Here is a 24,855-nt window from a genome sequence, read left to right as displayed (position 1 = left end):
AAGTGATAAGTTTATTTAACTCTTTTTGTTCTATAGTTGTAAAGCACTGTAATTGTTCTTGCGGGGTGATAATCGAGGCTGAGTTATAAGGCGCAATTGAAGATTGAACGTTTACAATTGTGGTTCTGATGGTTTCTATTTTCTCAGTGAAAAAATTCATGAAATGAATTTCATGAAATTCATAAAATCAGGTTTATTGTGTTTAGACGTCGCAGGTATGAAGTGTGTGTCTGTTTCCTATAAAATGAAACTCTGACACACCCGTTCTTCTAAACACATTTCACTAATGATGATGATGGAAAGAATCTGTGGTATTGTTGTTGTCCAGGTCTGATCACTCAGTAACAGCACATCTCTCCTCCACAAGACACACACAGTGAAAACATGCTGGAGACCAAACAATGAAGCGCCGCTGTAAGAGTCTGAGCTTGAGTGTTTGATTATTCCAGAGATGGCAATCATAATGTCACTTGCAGCGACAATCTAGAGAAAGTGCATTAAAATGAATTAGTCCAGTGAATCAAACCCTGTCACTGAAGAGTTTGTTTTCCTTTTAACTGTTTTAACTGATCAAACCTGATTCACAGATTCTTTACAACATCATCATCATCATTATCATCAGACAAATATGTTTAGGAGAATCAGGGTGTGACTTTATAGGAAACAGAAACACATCTGACATGAGAAACACACACATTAACACTCCTGTGATGGGCTTTTACTGCCAGAGATGATCAGTGAAAGAAAGTTATGCCGCTGTACACAGGAAAAAACTCCAAAGAACCAAATTTCCAATAAAAGTTTGAAATATCAAATAAAAAAAAAAACATTTGAGGCCTATATACTCTCACAGCAAAACGTGGTTTTATGTCATTGAAAAACGGCACTATAGTTACTATGATGTAACATTATTGGTTAATTATATCCTGTGATGGTTATAATGGCAATGCTTTGGTCGTCATGGAAACAACACCTCATGACAGGTGAGAGCAGTGGTCAGTAATAATGAGTGTAGGAGTCACTGGTTTATTTCCCAGACTCCTCAGCGCTGCATGTGAGATCATCACTGCCCTCTGCTGGCGGATCTGAAGTACAGGCAGAGCTCGAGTCATGAGGAATCCAGTTTTCCTGGATCTGGGAACACTTCACAGCTCCACGTCAGCATCATCACACAAATCAACCCGCTTATATTTACATATATTTGCAGAAAGCAGAATGATTGTCTTTATATCCGTTTAACAGAGACACAGATGAAATGATGGGATGATTCTCGAGACTCGTGTGTGTTTTGGTTCAGGTTGGTGTGATTAATCACTAACAGTGAGTATTAAAATTGAATTAGTGTAGTGTGAGTTAGTGTTTGTAGAACACGTTTGTATTTAACTAACTGTGGTTTGCGGCTGTCATGTTGTGTTTCAGGCATGAAGACGAAGACAGAACCAGTTCAGAAAACTCAAAGTTAAATCTCAGTACCTCAGACAGGCAATGGCAAACACAACTAAACAACGGTGATCGGACAAGAAGGAACGGGTACGTATAAGGCGAGCACAAAGGGGATAGTGAAGGGTAGCTGATCTAGATGAACTCATAATGACGGTGACCATAGTAACGGACATGGGCGAGGCTAGCCCCTTTTTAGGGGTGCTTCAGCACCCCTAAAAAGGAGCTCAGCACCCCTAAAACTTGGAGTAAGAAATGTTGTTATTCTAAAAAAAAATATATATATATATATATATATATATATATATTTGTCTTTGACAAGGTTAAATAATGTTCTTCATCTTCAGTCGGCAGAAGCGCCAAGCAGAGCGCAGGTCAGAAACAGAGGGCGCGCGCGCGCGTGTGTGTGTGTGTGTGTGTGTGTTTGTTTATCTGAGCCTCATTGGTCTTTCACTTCTCGTCAGTGTCAGAATATTTGAGATGACCAATCAAATCAAAGTAGGCGGGCTTTATGTTCACAGAAGCTGCTGAGCGCGAATTTTACATGGAATTTTAGCAGCACAACTGACGCTTCAGTTTACGGTCAAGTGCGAGTTAAGATGTAAGTAGCTAAACTAAACATTTTATATTTGACAGTTTTTAAGGTCATAAATGTTAAACGAATGACAAAAATAATTAGAAAACTAATAAACTTTTGTCTAATTTCGCCATTTTGAGCTGAAAATAGGCCTATATAACGTGTAATTATGTCATTGTGAGGGGACAAGAAACATTAACAAAGCCGTTTTCATAGGCACAAGATTAATAGTGCATGTGTACATGTTGAGAATTAATATATAATACAATTTGTAGCCTTCAGTAAATTAAAAAAAGTTCAGCTTTAGGAGGGGAAGAGACAGGGCAAGATCAGGAGACTGAGAGAAAAAGACAGTGATGGAGATGAGGAGAGAGCAGGTTTTAAATCTATTTCTTATCCTTTTTTGGCCTTCAAACGTCTTGAAATGCACATATCAGAGAAATAAAAATGTTTAACCCCATAACAACCTCAAATTTATGACCTCTTTGATTATAAAGCCCTGTCTACGGCCATGTATTAGGCCTAGATCAATAATGAATGTGTACATATTGTGAATGAATTTAATAAACTTAGTTACCTAGCTTTCCTGGTAGCCTTGTCTGAGAAAATGATTCATAAATCAACCTATCAGTTGACCCTATGTTTACTTCACTGACAGACAAAAATGAAAAGCCTAAATCAGTCAAAGCTCAGCTTTAGGAGGGGAAAAGACAGAGCAAGATAAAAACAAAGAGAAGAAGAGTGTGATGCTGATGAAGTCTGGAAAATAAACAGCTGCCCGCACATGGTTTTAAAGCTTTTGTCATCCAATTTTTTTGGCCTTCAAAACATCTTAAAATGCACATATGTAGATCAGAGAAATAAAAATTTTCTCGGGGGAGCATGCCCCCGAACTCCCCTAAGTACCTCGCATTTGGTACCTCAGTGATTATAAAATATAGTAAATAATGCGCATTAGACCATAAACTACCTCTTTTTTTTTTTTTTAATCATACCCTCATTGGGGGCTGAGCTCCCCTAAAATGAAAATCCTAGAATCGCCCCTGGTAACGGATAACACAAGGAAAACAGGAACTGGAGAAATGCAAACTAAAAGTCCATGAACTAAACATAATATAATGGTGACAGTGGCAGAAAATGGATTATCTGGTGTAAAAGTGTGGTTCTGTCTGTCTTGGTCTGCTTCCCCTGTTCTGGATCACCTGAGTTCCCTGAGCTCATTAGCTTCCACAGCTCCTGATCTACACACCTGTTCTCTTTCATGTTGATTACTCTCCCTGTGTATTTAAGACCTCCGCTCTTTCAGTTCATTGTTCCCTGTCAGCTCAGTTTATGTGGATGTGTTGCTTCTTGTGTATTCTGTTATTATTGAAGACTATTCTTGTCTGAGTTCTTCGTCATGCGCTTTATTACAGTTTTTCACAATTACTAAAACACTAATCCCCAATTCGCCACACAAATCTCTTCTTACTCTCTGGGTCCGGTCTTCGGTTACACGTGTGGATATACTGTACTTTTTTTGCGTAATTGCAGACTTTATTCACTGTAATGCAGACATCCTAATACCGTATAATATGCAAGATGTACTTGTTTTGAATTCTCTTTAGTCATATTTTCAGAAATGCAAACTATTTGGATGGCAAAACCATAAGCACTTAGTTCAGTACAGGCTTTATTGAGCTGAGCTCTGCTGAGCTGTCAATCTTATCTGACTAATCATGCAGGACAATAACAATAACCCATGAAACACTGATTGGCTGATGGAGGTGACCAATAGCAAGTGAACAAGCTGAGAAAATAAAGCTAAGGGTCAAAACTATGCTTAAGACATGAACACTTATTCTCCCAAAAGAGCATCATACAGTAAATAAAAGGAATAAAAGGAATACTGCAAAATGACTAAAATAGAGCCAAATTTGAACATTTATTTAAATGTTTACAACAACAGATTACACACATTCTCATTTTCCACTATATAGCCAATTTCAATAAAATGTATTCCCAGTTCTTTTTCAATTTGTTTGATTTCCAAAAGAGAAAGATGCAAAGAATTTTTTAGAAGGTTGCCTACGAGCTGCTCTGTCAAGAACCTGCTTGATTCGTCTTCCACTATTTTATCCCACCAAGGAAAGAAAACTCCACAATAATAACTGCAGATTTCATTGACAATATTAGCACAATCATCAATTAAAAGATCAGATATTTCTTTAGTAAATTTCTTGAAAATATCTGCACCATATTCATGAAAACCATCATAAGTATTGAATAAATCAGATTTTTGAAGTTTTAACAAATTGAACAAAGTTTTGTCAATTTCATTAAATTGTTTCTTAATTTCAGAATTGGGCATTTTTGAATAAAATTGCTGAAGTTTGCGTTCTGGCCTTTGTTTATTAGCTTCCATTAAAAACATTTGATTTTGTACTTCTAAAATAATTTGTCTGTAAACTGGGATTAATAATTCCAATAATCCCTCATCTTCTGTATCATTGTTTGTTTTTTGCAAAGAAGTTCTAATTATTCCAGAAGTAGAAATACAATCTTTAATAGAATAATAAGGCACGTTTTTCTCACACGAGCCACTTAGGCCCCAGGGTTTAAGATATCCTATAATTGTTTTTATGCCATGCTTCTCATGTAATATATATGCTATGAGAAAAGCCTGGATCATGCAGGGCACATGGTTGTGTCTGGCTAAACATGGACTATTTGTAGAGTAGATATAAACTTCTGAATAATCACAGTTACTTTCATAATAGATTTCTAGAAGGAGTTTGAATATTGTATCTTCAGTATGCTCTCCATCTGAGAGGTAATGAACTTCAGTTCTGCTCTTGTCCAATGATCCATCTTTTTTTCTAAATAATACAAAAGCAAATTGTTTCTTTAATTTCTTTGCTTCTTTTGCTTTTACATCAAAATCACTGAAACATTCATTAAAAATTTGACTATTTTTTGCTTCTAGATAAAAATATTTGTATTTTTTCATAATATTCGGAATTTGACATAAATATTTCAAGGACTTTTTTCTGTTACAGAAGTCTCTATAAATTATGTCTGAACCAATCATTTTCATGATAAAATCTCCATCCTCCATCTTCTCATTCGACTCAGTTCTGGAAATAGATCTATTTAAAATAAGAAGAACAAAATGATGAACAATATAACAAATAGCAGAATGTTTATGTAAATGTTACATATAATCATGCTCTTAAAATTTTCCCTTCCACTTTGATATATATTACTTAATTATAATAAATAGTGTAAAACTAGAGTCTCATGAGTCTAAGACTTTATCATCTGACCTGTTTATGGAATTAGAAAGACGAACAAATGAAATTTTTTTTGAAAAAAACACTGTTTTACATACTTTTATACACTTACAAAATATGTCTATAACTTACCCATTAGTTATAATTAGTTGGTATGTTGGAAAATCAGGTGGATCTTTGGAGTATTTTCTGGAAAAAGTAAAGGAATAAAATGTAAATTCTTTGTTCATCTTCGAGGAAAGATTTACATTTTAATACACACTGTTAATCGTTGACTCTTTCTTTCAATTTTAATATTTTTAATCATATTATCTTCAGGATAATGCAAGAGCATTATATTTAAATTTCAACTGAATCTAAATCATATTATATAAATAAGAAGAATAAAATTCAGAAGAAATCCGTTTTAAGGATTTGTAATGTCCTATCGGACACAGTAAGTCAATACTTTTTATTTGATTTATTACTATTATTTCTAAACATCCATGGATACTCACCATCCCTATATTAGTCACCTTGATAAATACAATAATCATACATTATTTTTAAAACTATACAGCTGTAAATGTATACAGATAATAGCATGTATCTGCAGTCCGTATATTTCTCCAAATAATTATGCTAAAGTCACTCATCTACAGTATCTGTGTTGCTGATCCAGTAAAATAACTAACTGAATCCTGACACAGGCTCTGCATTCATTTTCCCCTCAAAAGTGAGTCGCATTCACAAAAAAACCTTAGGACTCACTGCTTTAAAACATAATAGTAGCATCAAGCACATGATGAAGCAGCGTGTAAAGCAGTGAACGCCAGTTTAATGTACTTACAGAGGAATCTGGTCAGAGCTCGGTATGACGCGAGAGTCTTCAGGTGAAGAACTCTATAACGCGAACCAGAAGTCAGAAAAAGAGGGAAATTAGCAGAAATCATTTTATAAGGTGATTATAACATTGTGTTAACGCAGCATCAGAGCCTATGAAGCGGTCATGTGACAAGGAGAGGTGAATGAATCAACTCTTATTTCTGTACATGTGCAGCGGTCATGTGACAAAGAATGAATGACTCGGACCAGAAGCCCACCTCAGCTGGAAACACTGTCCGTTTTCTCCACCGACGACCCGATCGATGGCTGATGGCCCCAGGAAACATCATGATGGCCCTGGTAAAACCACATGAATGACTGTAAATATATCTGAAGCAATGAGGAACACAATCTTTGTATCTTCTGTGGGGCTAAAGCCTCATCGTAAGGAAAATTTGCTTTTTCCCACTCCCATGTTGTGTGATTTTCAGAATTAATATTTTTACTTTTTCTACAGTTAATGAAAAACTTGCCAAGAGAAAAACAAAAATCATACAGAAAACATTGTTCTCAAAACACATTTGTGGACTTTATTAATTCTCATCAGCTACATCAATCTACAACATTAAATACTAGATCAACTTACCTCAGAATTAACTGTGTGTTGTCACTGATGATTTCATCAGACTTCACAGGCCCTATTTTAAACCATCTAGTGGTTTGGAAGAAAACAAATGGTCACAAGTAGCTTTTGTAATGAACGCACAACGACTGGAGTTGATAATCAAACAGTCTTTAATAATAGATCTAAAAGAAACACAGAGTTCGTTAGGAGAGGCAAAATAACCAGGCTACCATAAACGAGAACAGACTAAGAACTGAACAAAACCGGGAGTATATACAGTATACACAGACTGAATGGGGTTAAACAGGCACAGCTGAACAGAATTAACTAATGAGTTACCAAGAAAACGTCTTGGTTACGTATGTAACCATGGTTCCCTGAAAAGGGAATGAGGCGCTGCATTGAAATGCTGTGTGAACACCTCTGTGTGATTGCGTCGTGACTTGCGTCGAATTTATGTGCCACAATGTGTCCAGCCTTGAGCCGAGTGATCACTCATGATTGGCCCCAGCCCGTGAGGGATGCATCCGTCGTTAGCGTGACTCGACGTCAAAGAGCCCCCAGCTCAGGTCCTTGGGAAAGATACCAATGATTTTTCCATGTGACTAAGGCATAAAGGCATTGCCACGTGACCTTGATCATATGGAAGGGATTTCCCCACAGGAAAAACCCCTTGGCTTGAGCCACCACTGCAAAGGTCTCATGTACAGCAGGCCAAAAGGAATCACGTTGGACTCAGCTGCCATCGGCTGAGAGAATCTAAGCGATATGAGCAAGAGACAGACGTGCCTGTATCGTAGCCTAAAAGTGGTCCCCTGAGATGGAGAAAGCACATTCTTTTGGGCATTCAACCTCAACCCCAACTTCCTTATGTGGGCGAGAACTCCAAATGAGCTAGAATCAATCAATTGTCTATGTAATTTAGTATGCGGATGCCCTGGAGTCGCAGAGGAGCCAGAGATGCATCTACACACTTTGTGAAAGTGCGAGATGATAAAGCTAGGCCGAAAGGAAGAACACGATATTGGTACGCTTCACCCTGTGGTGGATTTTTAATAGATAAAAATGTCTCTAACATCTAACCTTACTTCCTTTTTCAGGCCTAACATGATAACACTTTGAAACACAATGTACTAAAACGTTCTGTCCTGTGTTTTTGAATGTTGTATGCTGTGTTGCCATACCCCTTTGACTTCGGTTGTGTGAGTGTAAAAATAACAAATATGGGAATTGAAACTAGGGCTGTCGCGATAACCGCAATATCGCAGTACCGCGCTTCTGACAAGCCAACCGCAGAGGAATTCAAGTAACCGCAGCAACCGCGATATTCGCGTGTTTTCTTTTTTCATAAGGCAATACCCTTCTTGTTTTGTTCATGTGTATTGAATGTTAAATAAGTTAATGATAATAAGACGTGGTGATCGTGGTTTTATTATGGTGATTTGTACAGAGGCTTCGTGGAGTTGCAGACTAAACAGACAGTGAATGAGAGAGATCGACTGAGCGCGTGCGATTACCTGCGTCTGTCTTTGAGGTCAAGTCATATTCGTGAAAAGGTTGCCGTGTCCAAGGAAAGTTAAATATTTGTCCTGTCATCCTTTTAACGTTTAAAATAAAGGGTATTTACCATGAATGGCATCAGCGACAGGCAGCGCTGGTCTGCATCCACAGCACGAGGAACTCGCGGTTGTGGGAAACAAAACTCAGTGAGTCACGCATTGAATCAATGCCAGGTGAAGCTTCAGCGTTACCCATGCGACGCATTGCTGGTCAGCTGAGCCTTGAAAAGTGAAGCTCAAAGTTAAAAATAATTTACCTTGTTTCATTACTATCTTTTAATGAATCAATCAGCGTTTTTGAACGTGTTGTTAAATGAATGGTTTAATGACTCACTCAAAGACAGTCCGTTGCCGTAACAACTGCGCGCTGAGTGACAGGCTTTCAATGCGGAGAGACGCTGTTTAGTTTCGGTTTATTGGTTACTGAAAATGTACTCGTTTTTGTGCATGCTGACCACATCGTGACACTTATAGCAACAAATAAATATAAATAAATCAAAATAAATTAATAAATGCGGTAAAACCGCATATCGCGCTATTGAACCACTCAAAATTACCGCAAGGGAAAATCCTTCACCGTGACAGCCCTAATTGAAACTAGACAGATGACTAAATTTGAACCTTGTGATTAACAATGAAGTAATCATTAAAACAAAGTTTGCTTTACCTGGTAACAGAACGGTTTGTCTATGAAAACCAATCAAATTGTGGGGAAATTATGTAATGCAGCATGACATTTTTGCCATACCTCCTTATTCTATAAAAACTGTTGTATTCTTTTAGCTGGTGGGATTCTCAATGGAATTTGTCTGAGATCCTCCGGCCTTGATTCTTCTTGGGAGAGATTCCCTGAGAACTGCTCAGGAACTCTTCCGGCCGTGATTAAAGCATTTAAAGGACATTTGCTGATGACTGTTTGCCAATTATTCCTGCGCAGGAAGTAAGCTAGTTGGGAAGCAATTTAAAAACTCAGCCAGTTGTCGACTGAAGACGCAAGAACTAGAGTATAAAGGTATTGGGTGTCGATTTGGAGACGCCCCAGGTGAGATCAATTGAGTGTCGATTGGAGACGCCCCAGATAGTTAGGTTTAGGGAAAAATCTACGACAGCCCCCAAAAGCAAACCTCAGAAACTTCCTGGGTTGTGGAAGGATGGATACATGGAAGTACACGTCCTTTAGATCTATCTTGACAAACCAGTCCTCGGACCTGATTTGTGACACGATTTGCTTCAGAATAAGTTTCTTGAATTTGAGCTTCCCTACAGAGGAATTTAGTTGGCGCAAATCTAGAATCGGACGCAATCCCCCCATCCTTTTTAAACAATAAAGTACAGGCTGTAGAACCCGGGACATGTTCTATGGCCCCCTTGGCCAGCAGGGCCTTCCATGACCAGACCCTGTTCGGGGCCCACCACTGAGGGTAGGACCCCACTGAACCGGGTCGGGCGAGACCTGAACTGAATGGTGTAGCCCTTTTCGACTGTCTCGAAAGGACCCATTGATGTATATTTGGCAGTAGTAACCACTCTGCTAAAAAAACTACTAAGGCTACCAGTCTCTCGTGGCTGGCCTCTGGTATAGCTTGAGCAGCAAGTGCAGTGCCCTTAAGCGGCGAACCGGCAGACAACAACAGACCTGACTACTCTAGAGCACTCCGTGGAGGAAGCGACAGGAATATTGGGACATGTGCTCGCTGAGAACCGCTGCACCACGAAGCACACAAGGTGGTGGGGTTGGCAGAATGGCCCCCTGAGGGCACGAGGGGAGGCGGGCACTGTATTGTGAGGTGGAAACCGTCTCCCCCGGAGGGGTCTGCCCCCTGAAGCTTGGCACATTTGCTGTCAGGACTTTTACTTTGACGAAGCCCTCTTGGAAGCAATAACGGCCCTCAGATCCATTTAGCCCTTTGAGGACTTCGTCTGCGAGCCACAAAAAATGGCAAGCTCCGATGTGAAGGTTGTGCACGTGATGGCAGAAAGCGTTTGTCTAATTGTTTTTCTGACGAGGCTCCTATTTCTCGGCAAGCCAGTCAATGTTTAATTTGGCTACGGCGCGAGTGACAACCTCCACAAGCTCCTCAAATGCGGGAGTCTAAAGTGGCGAGTCTTCAGTGTCTCTTGTCTCGATACTAACAACATCCAGCTCCTCAGAACTGGATAATTGCAGTACTGGTGCTTCACTCAGGGCAGAAATAACCACAGAAACACTGGACCTGGCAGGTGAGGGCAGAGAAAGGGCGAGGCCCATCTCTAACCCCACGACTTGAGCCACTACTCTGCCTTGGCAGAAGCGGGACCCGAGGCCCTCCTCAAAGAGTGCCCCATTCAGCCCCAAAAGAGCTGACTGACTGAGCTCCCAAACAAACAGCATACAGTTACATGTGTGTCCCTACCCATGATATAACGTGGGTAGGGATGAACACACTTCCTGAAATGCTGTTCGCTTGCCATTATTATGATTTTTTTGTGGTGAAACTAAAAAGAACAAGCAAACGGGAACAGGGAAAACAGAGAGAAAATGAAACTAAAACAGAACATGCATGTTACAGTAATCAAAACATATGTTTTTTTTTTACCTTCTGGCCTTTAAGCGCTTTCTTTCTCTCTTTCTTCTTATATCATCTCTCTTGCTTATTAGCTATAATGGAAAAGAGGAATCAGAGCCAATTGTTAGTATGATTTCAATCTTAATGTAATCCTCAAACAATAGAAAGTTATTTAAACATTTAAATGTATAACAGTACTGTAAGAGCCAACTCAATATCTGAACAGATTGTAAATTCATTGTCGTTTTTTTGCTTCTTGGTTGGTTATTGCAAAATGACTGAGGATATGAAGTCATAATGTTTTGCAGTGAAGCAAAAGGTCATTTGGACTTTGATTCTACAATGAGAGCAAGAGTAATTCACAGAGATCAAAGTTGTAACTTACCACTCTTAGTAAAGAATCATGGTTTCTCTCAACTGATGGAACCGCAAAGTTCATTTCTATAGTTAAATCATCATTTAAGTATGGCACCAGAACGTCTGACACCTGAACGTCTGGCATCTGAACTTCTGACACCTGAACGTCTGGCATCTGAACGTCTGACACCTGAACGTCTGGCATCTGAACGTCTGACACCTGAACGTCCGGCACCTGAACGTCTGGCACCTGAACGTCTGGCACCTGAACGTCTGGCACCTGAACTTCTGACACCTGAACGTCTGGCATCTGAACGTCTGGCACCTGAGCGTCTGGCACCTGAGCGTCTGGCACCTGAACGTCTGGCACCTGAACGTCTGGCATCTGAACGTCTGGCACCTGAACGTCTGACACCTGAACGTCTGGCATCTGAATGTCTGGCTGAACATCTGGCACCTGAACGTCTGGCACCTGAACGTCTGGCATCTGAATGTCTGGCTGAACATCTGGCACCTGAACGTCTGGCATCTGAACGTCTGGCACCTGAACGTCTGGCATCTGAACGTCTGGCACCTGAACGTCTGGCACCTGAACGTCTGGCACCTGAACGTCTGGCGGCTGAACGTCTGGCACCTGAACGTCTGGCATCTGAACGTCTGGCATCTGAACGTCTGGCACCTGAACGTCTGGCACCTGAATGTCTGGCTGAACATCTGGCACCTGAACGTCTGGCACCTGAACGTCTGGCACCTGAACGTCTGGCACCTGAATGTCTGGCTGAACATCTGGCACCTGAACGTCTGGCATCTGAACGTCTGGCACCTGAACGTCTGGCACCTGAACGTCTGGCACCTGAACGTCTGGCACCTGAACGTCTGGCATCTGAACTTCTGACACCTGAACGTCTGGCATCTGATCGTCTGCTACCTGAACGTCTGGCACCTGAACGTCTGGCATCTGAACATCTCGCACCTGAACGTCTGGCATCTGAACTTCTGACACCTGAACGTCTGGCATCTGATCGTCTGCTACCTGAACGTCTGGCACCTGAACGTCTGGCATCTGAACTTCTGACACCTGAACGTCTGGCATCTGATCGTCTGCTACCTGAACGTCTGGCACCTGAACGTCTGGCATCTGAACATCTCGCACCTGAACGTCTGGCATCTGAACTTCTGACACCTGAACGTCTGGCACCTGAACGTCTGGCATCTGAACATCTGGCACCTGAAAAACATTTTAACATTTAAAAAACATTAAATGAATGTTCCATGAACAATGTATAAATAATGTTGGTAACACTTTACAATAAGGTTTTATAAATAAGGTTTAGGGAAAAATCTACGACAGCCCCCAAAAGCAAACCTCAGAAACTTCCTGGGTTGTGGAAGGATGGATACATGGAAGTAAACGTCCTTTAGATATATCTTGACAAACCAGTCCTCGGACCTGATTTGGGACACGATTCGCTTCAGAATAAGTTTCTTGAATTTGAGCTTCCCTACAGAGGAATTTAGCTGGCGCAAATCTAGAATTGGACGCAATCCCCCCCCATCCTTTTTTTAAACAATAAAGTACAGGCTGTAGAACCCGGGACATGTTCTATGGCCCCCTTGGCCAGCAGGGCCTTCCATGACCAGACCCTGCTCGGGGCCCACCGCTGAGGGTAGGACCCCACTGAACCGGGTCGGGCAAGACCTGAACTGAATGGTGTAGCCATAGACGCCGATTTATGTTTTCCTCCGTGGGTGCTCAGGGGCGCACGCCCTTTAAAAAAATAAATAAATAAATAAATAAATAAATAAATAGTCAAAAAATGTTTGCATTTCAGAACCTTAGGAAATGGACAGCGGCCGACACGAACACACACACACCTATTTACTTGATAATAAAGCCGTTAAGTAGGCTATCCATCTTTCATGGGGAGTTAGCTGTTGGACATCGCTCTCGTGGCCGACCCAAGCTCCACTTAAAGGATGTCGTCAAGCGGGACATGAATGTCTTTAACATCAACCCTGACCGATGGCATCATATTGTGGAAGACAGGGCAGCTTGGCGGTCTGCGCTGACAGAGGGCATGACTCTGTCATGCCAAGCTTACATTAGCTTTTGCACAGAAAGACGGCATGTTAGACATCGTTTAGATCGGCGCTTGCGCTGCGAAAGGCCTTGATGTAGTAGGCTATCTTTCAACTTAGGACAGCGCCACTTCTCACAAATACAGACAGGATTGGAGATGAAAAGTTTAATTATGGTATTTAGCACTTTGAGTTTCTTTTCTGGTTTGTTTTGGATGAACTAAAGTGGTGGACACAGAAATGTTGACGATGGGTCCTGTCTCGACTTTTTGACTCGTTTAGAATCGCCTTTGACCGCTTCAGAGTGGCGGGCTACCGGCATGCACGAACATGTCCTTAAAACAAACCTTAACGTTCGTTTTCAAAACTGTGCAACTCACCGAGTGGTTAGTGGTGTTTGTTGATGTTCCAGTTCTTCTTTAGTTGAATTAAGAATGAACAATAATTCTACATCATACTAATACATTGTTAAAATCATGAGTGTCAGAGTCTGTTCTATCTTCGTATTTATTGTGTTCACCTTCTGTTTGCTTGTTTTCAGTTGACCCTGTTTTCACGTTTCTTTGGTTCATCTTATTCACTTGGCCCTTGTTAATTAACTCCTTAGGTTCCTCGTTTAGTTCTAGTATAAGTACTCCCTGTTTTATTTTGTTTAGTTCATGTTCCTGTCTCATTTGTGTTAGATCAGTGGTTCTCAAACTTTTTACACCAAGTTCCACCTCAGAAAATATTTGGCTCTCCAAGAACCACCATAACGACCCATATGAAAATACAGTAGCGTAGTAGGCCTAACTATTCAGCTATAGTTATGCACTTTTTTTTAAATTCTAATAAGAATATTTATTATTGTCAGCCACTTTTAACATTGTAAAAACACAGTTTGAATATTAACACTTGACTGTGCTGCTTACATACAGGTAAATTAAAAACTTAAATAATGATTTAATTCAAATGTATTGCACCTACAAGTGAAATAAAAATTGTACAGTACTTAAAATATTAAGTAAAAAAAAAAGTACTGTACTTAATAATAATAAAAAAAAAATAACACAGGCTGTGTATTCATATTTAACCTTTTACACGTACATTTCAAATATTCTGGCTGACCCCCGTGAGTTTTTAGGCGAACTGATCACTTGTTTCCATGGTGATGCGTCATTGCTTGTCACGTGACACCGCAGCCACAATAGCACCAGAGAATGTCTAATAAAGCGGAGAAGTTCCACTCTCACTACACTTCCGGCTTCTGAACGGGCTGCAGTTCCACTCTGGCTCCACATGAGGGCGCTCACAGGACGAGTGCAGAATGAATGGAGGCCTATGGCGCTATACCCCTCAAAATCCACTTTTCTGTCTAATAATAATAATTTATAATAATATAATAATCATTTTTTGTCTAGTAATTTGAATGTTGTATTCGAAAGGAGATGCAAAGAAATTACACACTGCTGGGTTTTTTAGAGTTACTTATTTGCTTTAAAAAGTCTTTTAAAATGTCAATGACGTCACACACATCGTACGACCAGAGATACTGTTTTACGGCAATCCTTTGGTGCTTTCGCGCTCTGCACTTTCTTTTCTCTCGAGGCATCGACAACTATGCGCAAGTGGAAGTGTTTTGTTGTTTAAACACCTTTATAACGATCGCGTTAGTTGAGCTATATGCGCCGCCATGTTAGTTTGTGCCACTGTTCAGAGAATCGGATCTGTTGGATTTACAACACATGAATTCATCCACTTCTCCCGAAATACATGAAAGTAAGTGGCCGGTGAGTGAACTGGGTTAACTTTAATGTACATCTAACATGTTGTCTACTTATAATGGAAATTATTATTATTGCCACTGCCATAGACATCAGTGTGTATTTTACAAATTCTAAATGTATTGTTTTTTTAGTACTTATGTGAATTTAAATGTCTGTTGAAAATTCAGTGATTCCTCCGTGTACCACTAGAGGGAGCCTGCGTACCGCACTTTGAGAACCACTGTGTTAGTGTACGTTATTCAGTTCTTCAAGTTATCTCCTGTATGTTTCCTTAGTGGAATCTACAATTAAAGACTATTTTGAGTATCTCCTTCGTCTACTCTTTGTTATCAGCCACATACTGTGACAGAAGACAGAACCAACAAACAATGGACCGGGCTGAGGTCCATAAAATGGCTGAAGATCATCTCCTCTCCCTCCGTTGGGATGGTTGTCCTCGGGAATGATATGTGGAGGAGTTTCTAGAGTTTTCCCACCTGGTGAGTTTGAGCAACACTACTCTCAGTGCCTGCTTTCAGACGGGACTGCTTTATTACAGTTTTCCACAATTGCCAAGACACTAATCCCACAAAATTCACCACTGTCTGGGTCTGGTCTTCGGTCACGTGTGGATATACTATGCTTTTTTTAACATAATTGCAGATTTTATTCACTGTAATGCAGACTCTCTAATACAGTTTAATATGAAACCAGAAAACCATGAGCTCTTAGTTCAGCACAGGCTTTATTGAGCCGAGCTCTGCTGAGCTGTCGATATTATCTGACTAATCATGCAGGACAGTAAAAATTAAACCATGAAACACTGATCGGCGGATGGCGGTGACCAATAGCAAGTGAACAAGCTGAGGAAATAAAGCTGAGGGACACTTATGAACACTTACTCTCCCAAATTCCTGTTATGTTTCTCTATTAGCCACTATTTGTATATCATTTTGCATGATGCAGGTTGAGATCGGTTCAGATAGGAGTAAGAAACTGTAGGATCTCCTGTAGGACTTTAGTATTAAACTTGTGTTTAGTTTAGTTTGCAGTTTATTTATGTTTAGATGTCTGATGTTCTTCTTGTTTTCCAGCACAAATATCTAAACATTCTTAAATCAAGATACATTTACTGGAGAAGCAAAATGACTGAAGATATTATAATTTTTTGCAGTGAAGTAAAAGGCAATTTGGACTTTAATTCTACACTGGCTATGTTTACATGCAACCACATGATCCGCTAGTAATCGCATTGACGGCTCAATCGGACTGAAAAGCCTTCACGTAAACACCTTAATCGATCTGATTGAGCTCGATCCTAATGAAATTTCGATCGGATTAAAAGGAGTGGTTTATTCCTTTTCTAATCCAGTCGAGAGAACATGTAAACACTTGATCGGATTGAAAACCGAAACTGAAAGGACTGGGCATGTGCAATGATGTTAGAAACAGCGTAATGACACGTGGAACGAGCTGTTCTCCTGATGAATAAAGTGTGGTATAAACGAGTGTGTCGTCCTCCTATAATCCTCCTCTCTCTGAGTGTGTGAAGTGGAGCAGGACAACGGCCCTCCAGCGCTGCTTCAGACGCTCACACGCACACCACTGGGTTTGGGCAGTTTTACTGCGGGATCAATATCAGCAGTGGCACAACGGCTCATACTGTACGCTCATTATCTCCAAATAATGACCAGAAATGGATAAATAATAAGTCTGCTGTTTAAAACAAAAAAAAGGACCATTGTAGGAGAATAGTTAGTGTGCGCAAACATCGGGAAACCGTATATTCGTGCACTGTGCGCATGTCAAAATATCTATTCTGATTTTAAGCTTGTGACATATAAACACACACACGTTTAGTGTTCGTGTAAACACTACATTCAGATTCATCAATGGATTCAGCCCGACTGAAACAGAAGTTGTGCATGTACACTAGCAAGAGTAATTCAGAGAGATGTAACTCACCGCTCTCAGGAAAGAGTCAACTGATGGAACCGCAAAGTCCATTTCTATTGTAGAATCGTCATTCATAGTCGGTTGTTTGTTCATCTATAATGGAAATGAGGAATTAGTAAAGGATAAATTAGCAGAAAACTGTAAGTATGCGGTTTAAACATCAAGCTCTGTAATCCAAACTAACTCAATCAGATCAGAATAACTTACCATATGATTTCTTTAGCAGTTCCCGGGGCAGGAGCCACCAATACACTACTTTCTCTGAGATGGAGAGACTCTGTATGTCGGCCTACAGTTCAGTCACTCTACCGATAGACCTGTATGCCAGATTACCTCCTGCCCCGGGATCAAGTCTAAATTTGTTTAAAATATAGCTTTTGTTAAAGCAGTTGAATTGGATCATGGGAAATGAAAAGCTGGCAAATGACTGCTCATTTATAGTCTGATAAAGCCCAACCCTTTGAGGTTATGATGATGCGAATCATGACGCATAATAATGTTCATCTCAATGCTTTCAGGAACTGAACAATGCCAAGAGTGAGAGATCAAATTACAGTGTCTGAAATCAAACTCATTCATCCAGTTCACTTTCTTCTGGACACAAACCCATGACATTTCCTCAGCTAACAGAAATATGTTCTAATTACGTTTTTCTAACGTTCCCATGAAGTTATGAAAATGTTATGTCTGAATGTTTTCTCCAGTTTTTTAAAAATGTTTTAAAGAACATCCAACTAAAACATTTTAGTAAAGAAACGCTTCATTATCAATGTATAAATAATGTTTTGTGCTAGTGTTTTGACAACATTATTAAAGACCAGATGTTACTGTAAGAATGTTAGTTCATAACTTTGAGGGAACGTTCCCTATTCTCTGGGTCCAAACTAAACCGGTTCATAAAATCCAATGATGTTATTAATATGTCATCTTACATGCTAATATACGAGCAGTTTCCTGTTTCTGTATTTGTGTTCTTGTGTTTCTCTAGAGTTTCTGTTTCCTCTAAAGTGAAACTTACACACCACACTCCTACACCAACTCTGATGCCAGTCAAAGACAATAGTTCAACAACGTCAATTATTTATATTTATACCATAATGTACAACACTTGCCCAAGTTGAGAATTATAATAGAGCAAAAGACATAAATCATGTTCTAGTTCAAATCTGAGGATGATTAATCAGATTCATGTTTATCCACTTGATCACATTCTTAAAAACACAAACTGATGAATGTTTGTCCAGTTCAAAGCCTTAAATTACTTTAGCAGCAAATCAGATCATGAATAACAATATCATCTGATAACTAGGAAATATGAAGAATGATCTCTCTCTAAAATTTCTCTACATTTATTTAAAAAATGTAAAAACGTAGTGATACTAACATGTAATCTCACATAACAACAATAGATAAACTGTTCCTCCGTATCGTTTGCTGAATCACTGATTAACTAATAAACACTTCAGGTTTACTGTGTTTCTCAAGACGCTGCAAGTATAAAGTGTGTTTCTGTTTCCTATATAATTAAACTAAGTGACACTCCCATTTTTATAAACATGTTGCAATGATAATGATGAAAAGAATTTGTGGGATTTTATTTTATTTTCCTCAGGGACAGCACATCTCTCCTTTATAGGAAACAGAAACCCATCATCAGACGTGAGAAACACACACTTTAACACTCCTGTGATGGGCATTTACTGCAGTAATACTGTACTCCTGTGTACTCTGATATACCCTACTGACAAACTCCAATTCTTCTGGACATATTTGACTGATGATGATGATGATGATGATGATGATGATGATGATAATGATGGAAAGAATCTGTGGTTTACATTGTCATAACCTGCTGATATAAGAGGCTGGTTTAGGCAGGCCTGGATTTTTATAATAAATGATGATAATCAAGTAAACCTGCTTCAGTCCAGTTGAAATATTACCAACAATATTAAAGTTATTCTCACGTTTCCTTGTTAAAATCAGTGCAGATTTGACAGCAGAAGCTCGAGCTGAAGGAGGACATTTGTACAATTACACTAAAAGACTTTTACTTGATAAAAGAGTGTAAAGGATCAATCAGACACAGACGGACTGGAGGAGACTGACAGGTTTATCAGTGAAGTGTTGATCATGTATGGAGTATAATACAGCAGCTTTATAGGGTTAAGAGTCGAGGTACAGGACTGTAATACATAGGGCTGGTTATTCTAGTCATTATAGTCAGATTAAATATTATTACATCATACAATCTCAGAAAGATATTGTAGTTTTAGGTAACAACAGCTTAGTAACACATGTACTAATATGTTTGCTTCAGGTTATATCAGTGAGGTGCTAATATGTAGTAAAGTTGTTTGGAGGATCTTTTCTGTTCCAGCGTGACTGACACGATCTCATGAAAACGTGTATCTATAGCACGAATTGTAATTATCATGCAATTTATATGCAAAAAATAGTTTTTGCGTGTATATTATACACACTGTAAACCCCTTGGGTGGTGTGGAGTATGTAAGTATTACACGCCATAAAGTGCGTTTCATGTGCAATGCCATAAACTGCGTAGCCTATCATATGCACGTAAAAACATTTTTGTCGATTGACGCGCGCATTGAGGAGACGGCCGCAACTATCAGAGGTGGAATATCTGCTCTCAAATCTGAAACTCAAGTCGCCATTTTGGCCGTGCAATCTACGACACTCAGCAGATCACTCTTTATTACTGTAAGCAAAGTTAAGTCAGAAAATGGTGTCATATTAACGTCTCATACGGACATTAATAGCAGATTCAAACAGTTCTATGAGGAGTTATACTCCTGCAGGGCCTTAATCTTAAACCTGGCTGTTGAAAACTTCTTGGATAGTTGTGATCTCCCCACTTCAGTTCAGAAAGATCGTGATGGGAAAGAATTCAGTGATCTCCTTTCACCTTATTTATTTAAAATGTGTACTCATGCAAATTATACAGCCCAACGAATAAGTAAAGATCATCTTTGTAAACCTAAAGCTGAAGGCTGATTGGCACTCCCTAATTTATCTCTTTATTATTATGCCAGTGCTCTTCATTCTATCATAATGTGGCTAGATCCCAACTTTACACACTCCACTTGGATCCAAATGGAAAGAGAAGCATGTAGCCCATATGATATTGGGGCACACACTTAGCCTACTTAAGTTGGCGTGTTTAAGTAGGCTAAGTGTGTAGCATTGATTGTCCCATTAGTGTGATATGACTTGAGTCCCTAGGGAGGGGTGGGTGGTCATGGGAACTGTTCTGTCTTTCTTGTTCATTGTGTTTTGCTTTTTGTTTTCTTTTGTCTCTTATGTTTATATAATCATAAAAGCGATGTAACAATGATTGTCAAATTGTTGGATTCCATAATAAAAACATTTTAAACACAGAAACCTCGAATGTAATCTGACTACATACTTCTACCCGCAGTGAACAACAGAGTGTAATGTAACTACACAAAATAAGAGTATTAAGGAAGAAAGAAGAAATAAAGACTTATCTTGACTTTACCAGAGTAATCTTCACTGCTTCTGCCACCAGTTCAGTAAATAAAACCCAAAACTACATGGTTATTGTAGTTAAACCACAAATTAATCATGGTTTTGCTACCCTAACAATAGTGTAACCATAGTATTTGTAGTAAAACTGTGGTTATTCAAATGGTAATGAATCCACCAAAAAAAACATGGTTACTACCCTTTTACTATAATAAACCAGGTTCATTTTCTAATTAAGTACGTGACTGAGCTGTTAATGGAGGAAGTGTTCTTAGCAGTAAAGCAATCAAAGACTAAACACTGTAACTCAAGTCAAGTCACTTTCATTTATATATATATATGGAGGATGGAAAGCCTTTTAGAAAGACAGAAGAAACATTTAGAAGCTGTTACTAAGACTAAATGGGTGGCCAAACTTTTTTTTAATGAAAATGCAGTTTCACTCTCTGGCAGCAGGTGGCGCTTGTGTATCGACTGACTGAACCAATGAGTTTGTGTTTTCATCTTATCCGATCAAACCTGACTCTCAGCCAAGATTCTTTACATCATCATCTGACAAATAGGACAAATAAACACCTGTGATGGGTGTTTACTGCCAGAGATGATTAGTGAAAGAAAGTTATGCCACTGTATGCAGGAAAAAACTCATTTGAGAGCCAAATTTCCAATAAAAGTTTGAAAATATATATATGTGAGATCATCACTGCCCTCTGCTGGCGGATCTGAAGTACAGGCAGAGCTCGAGTCATGAGGAATTCAGTTTTCCTTGATCCTGAAAACACTTCACAGCTCCACGTCAGCATCATCACACAAATGAACCCGCTTACATTTACATATCTATATTTGCAGAAAGCAGAATGATTGTCTTTATCCCTGTCTAACAGATTCAGGAGAGAGCAGTGCAGCTCCGTCAAAATGGCGCGCGTCTTCAGCAAAATACAGGTTTGTGTAAATTTTTTGTATCTATAAATGTGTTATTGTTCTGTATATAATTTAATTTTATGTAAAGCAACATAGGGCGCGATGTGAGTCACCTAAACGAGTGTCACGTCGCTCTTCTCTCGTGATGGAAACGCCTGATGCCTTGCATAACATTTGACACATGATACAAGAGATCCAGCGCCGTTAAGGAGGAAACGGGACAACAGAGACTGGCCGATTACACTTGATTTACTTCTAAATGTTTATATATTTGTTAAACGAGCTTAAATATGCAATATGTATTCAAAACTATATAAAATATGCTATACTGTAAAATATGATCAAAAATAAAGGAATTATCATGCAAGCCAGTGGTTGTGTTGAGTATTTTTTAGAGGATTTAGAGAAGTTTTTAAAGGATTTAAGTTAATCCGTAAACATTAATTCATGTATGAAGTAAAATAAAATACAAAAACTAGTACTTTAGTAAAAATGAATCAACCCAGTATGATGGGTTGAATAAACAACCCAATTTTCTGGGTAAAATTAACCCAACATGTGTTCTGTCCTATATTTACCCCACCCTTGGGTTGAAAACAACCCAAATTGGGTTGTTTTTAACCCAGTGTTTTTTAGATTGTATCATGTACTGAATTCAGTGAAGAACTTACTTCCGATCACAGATGAAGTGAGTCCTGTAGCTCTGCAGGTGTGTGTACATATTTACATCGGCCATGTTGACATCATATTTTGTAATTTCCTTGAGCTATTTCCTGCATAAACCCACAACAACTCATATTAATCTGCTGAGGATTTAAAGCTAACTAATACAGCACACAATTAAATATGTATACAAGTGAAAGAGTTTACAGCACATTTTCATTGAAGTGTTTTTGCTGAGAGCCGTTTCTCCCGAGGCAGGGCCTGAGAAACAGATAAAAGTGACATGTTAATATCCAATCTTTATTTGATCGGACTGATTACTGGTTAACAGATGAATTAAAGAAATAACAGGTCATTCAAAACAACTAGGTGTAAATCAACACACATCTATTAGAAGCAGCATTTAGTTGCATTATTTACAGTGTGATACAGTGTAGTTTATTTACCTTTACACTGGTGAGGATCTGGTCGTCTTGTCTGGTTGATGATCTTCACCCACAGATGAAATTATGGGATGATTCTCGAGACTTGTGTGTGTTTTGGTTCAGGTTGGTGTGATTAATCGCTAACAGTGAGTATTAAAGCCATTCATTACATCATAATTCTTTATTGTTTGCCTACCGCTGCCTTAAAGTCCATCGTTCAGTTTGTTCACTAGTGTACTGGCGAGATGTGAGGGAACTGAATCCTGAGGACAGTCTGACATCAATGTGGGTGTCAAACAGAACAAAATCTGAAGTTCAGAGGTCATATAACTGGATCACGAGGTCAGAAACAACAGTTCCCAACAACCTCAGCTACTGACCACTCAATCCAGAAATGTTCAAAGACTCGAATAAGGAATAAGACATCGTGAAAACAGATCAGATCAGATGAGAGAGAGAGAGAGAGAGAGAGAGGGAGAGAGAGGGAGAGAGAGAGAGAGAGAGAGAGAGAGAGAGAGAGAGAGAGAGAGAGAGAGAGAGGGAGGGAGAGAGAGAGAGAGAGGGAGGGAGAGAGAGAGAGAGAGAGAGAGGGAGAGGGAGGGAGAGGGAGGGGAGGGGAGGGGGGGAGAGAGAGAGAGAGAGAGAGAGGGGGAGAGAGAGAGGGGGGGGAGAGGGAGAGAGAGGGGGGGAGAGGGAGAGAGAGGGGGGGAGAGGGAGGGGAGGGGGGAGAGAGAGAGAGGGAGAGAGAGGGGGAGAGAGAGAGAGAGAGAGAGAGAGAGAGAGAGAGGCCCAACTCACACTGACGGGAACAATATGGATCTTTACAGGTTCTGACTTGTAGGAAATCTGTTGCGTTTGCACTTTTACCGGAGTAAATATTTGCGGTCAACGTTCATTCTGCCTCCAGCTCTTCAAACAGCAGCAGGGAAGATCAGATGAGTCCTGCAGAACGGATCAGAACTCAACAACAGACTCACAAGCTTCTCAACACAACACAGAGTTCAGAACGCATCACTAGTGTACTCACTGTAAAGAGTGTGCCGTACACAGAGACCAGGGTTTCCAACAGCAGTATTACAGTGTCATTACCGCGTCACTTCACAAGATTAATATAGCACTTCCATTAATTATCTCTGAAATAAATATATTGATTTTAATCCAATTCAGTGCAAAATGCTGTCAGTTTTGTCATTTTGATCAATTAATGAGTAAGCACATTGCATGACACACTTTCTCACACAGTTTGATCAGATTATATACAGTGAAAGTTAGTATTTCTAATATATGGCAGAAACAGCAGAAGTATGCTAGCATGCGATTCCAAACTTGGCCATAATTAAGCCCTGTTCACACCGAAGAGGATAACAATAAATCGCTCTAATTCCATGAAAATAGCGAGTCCACGCTACAACTCGAACAATATCGTTGGAATCACTTTCAGAATGATTTTTTTCCAGCTGAAGAACAATAAAAACATTGACAGCCAATCAGAATCGACCCGAGTTTAAAAAGCGTACGCATTTTAAGCAGAGACGGAAACTGCACACGCTTATAATAAACACAATGATATTGTCCACTAATGAGGGGACGCTGATATAGTTATCATTACGTTGTTGATGTGAAATGTCCTTAAGTATTAGTAGCCTACGCTATTACAAACATAAGGTGTGTTCCAATAGTGTTAAAGGGATACTCCACTTTTTTCGGAAATATGCTCATTTTACATCTCCCCCAGAGTTAAACAGTTGAGTTTTACCGTTTTAGAATCCATTCAGCCGAACTCCGGGTCTGACGGTACCACTTTTAGCATAGCTTAGCATAGATCATTGATTCTGATGAGTCCAGTAGCATTTCTTTCAAAATGACCAAAGAGTTTCAATATTTTTCCTATTTAAAACTTGACTCTTCTGTAGTTAAACCGTGTACTAAGATCGACGGAAAATGAAAAGTTGCGATTTTCTAAGCCTATATGGCTAGGAACTACTCTCATTCCGGCGTAATAATCAAGGAACTGTGCGGCTGTACCATGGGTGCAGCAGGCGTAATGATATGACGAAGCGCCTGAAAATAGGTCTAATAGGTTAGACAAACTTAGTCCCGGTCACGTTGGAAGAAGTTACCGAGCTGGGGACTATTTTCAGGCGCTGCGTCATATCACTACGCCTGCTGGACTCATGGTACAGCCACACAGTTCCTTGATTATTACGCCGGAATGAGAGTAGTTCCTAGCCATATAGGCTTAGAAAATCGCAACTTTTCATTTTCCGTCGATCTTAGTACACGGTTTAACTACAGAAGAGTCAAGTTTTAAATAGGAAAAATATTGAAACTCTTTGGTCATTTTGAAAGAAATGCTACTGGACTCATCAGAATCAA

The 24,855-nt window shown here is 39.5% G+C and overlaps 1 protein-coding gene and 1 long non-coding RNA gene across 3 annotated transcripts; both read right to left on the bottom strand.

The window, feature by feature from the left end:
* Window positions 1-3,922: 3,922 nt before the first annotated feature.
* On the bottom strand, window positions 3,923-17,418 carry LOC311300384 (uncharacterized protein). Of its 2 annotated transcripts, none has more exons than XM_084424630.1 (9): window positions 17,168-17,418; window positions 16,970-17,053; window positions 11,209-12,408; window positions 10,854-10,915; window positions 6,740-6,805; window positions 6,372-6,450; window positions 6,119-6,171; window positions 5,422-5,478; window positions 3,923-5,145 (listed from the first exon to the last, which is right to left on the bottom strand). In XM_084424630.1, exons 1-9 carry the CDS (start codon window positions 17,168-17,170, stop codon window positions 3,954-3,956), a joined length of 2,796 nt encoding a protein of 931 aa, XP_084280756.1. In that variant the 5' UTR covers window positions 17,171-17,418; the 3' UTR covers window positions 3,923-3,953. The 2 variants fall into 2 exon arrangements, with proteins under 2 accessions (XP_084280756.1, XP_084280757.1); XM_084424631.1 differs by having other exon boundaries at window positions 11,209-12,333; window positions 17,168-17,414.
* A 4,543-nt stretch (window positions 17,419-21,961) lies between these two features.
* Window positions 21,962-22,913, bottom strand: LOC311300393. Its single transcript, XR_014629295.1, has 3 exons — window positions 22,501-22,913; window positions 22,267-22,315; window positions 21,962-22,164 (listed from the first exon to the last, which is right to left on the bottom strand). It is a non-coding gene; the product is annotated as an uncharacterized lncRNA (long non-coding RNA).
* Window positions 22,914-24,855: the final 1,942 nt, after the last annotated feature.

This window comes from Rutilus rutilus (genome assembly GCF_951802725.1).
Source record: "Rutilus rutilus genome assembly, chromosome: 11".
NCBI classification, from domain to species: domain Eukaryota; kingdom Metazoa; phylum Chordata; class Actinopteri; order Cypriniformes; family Leuciscidae; genus Rutilus; species Rutilus rutilus.
Note: the sequence above shows the minus strand (reverse complement) of the source record. Positions and strands in the feature narration are given on the sequence as shown.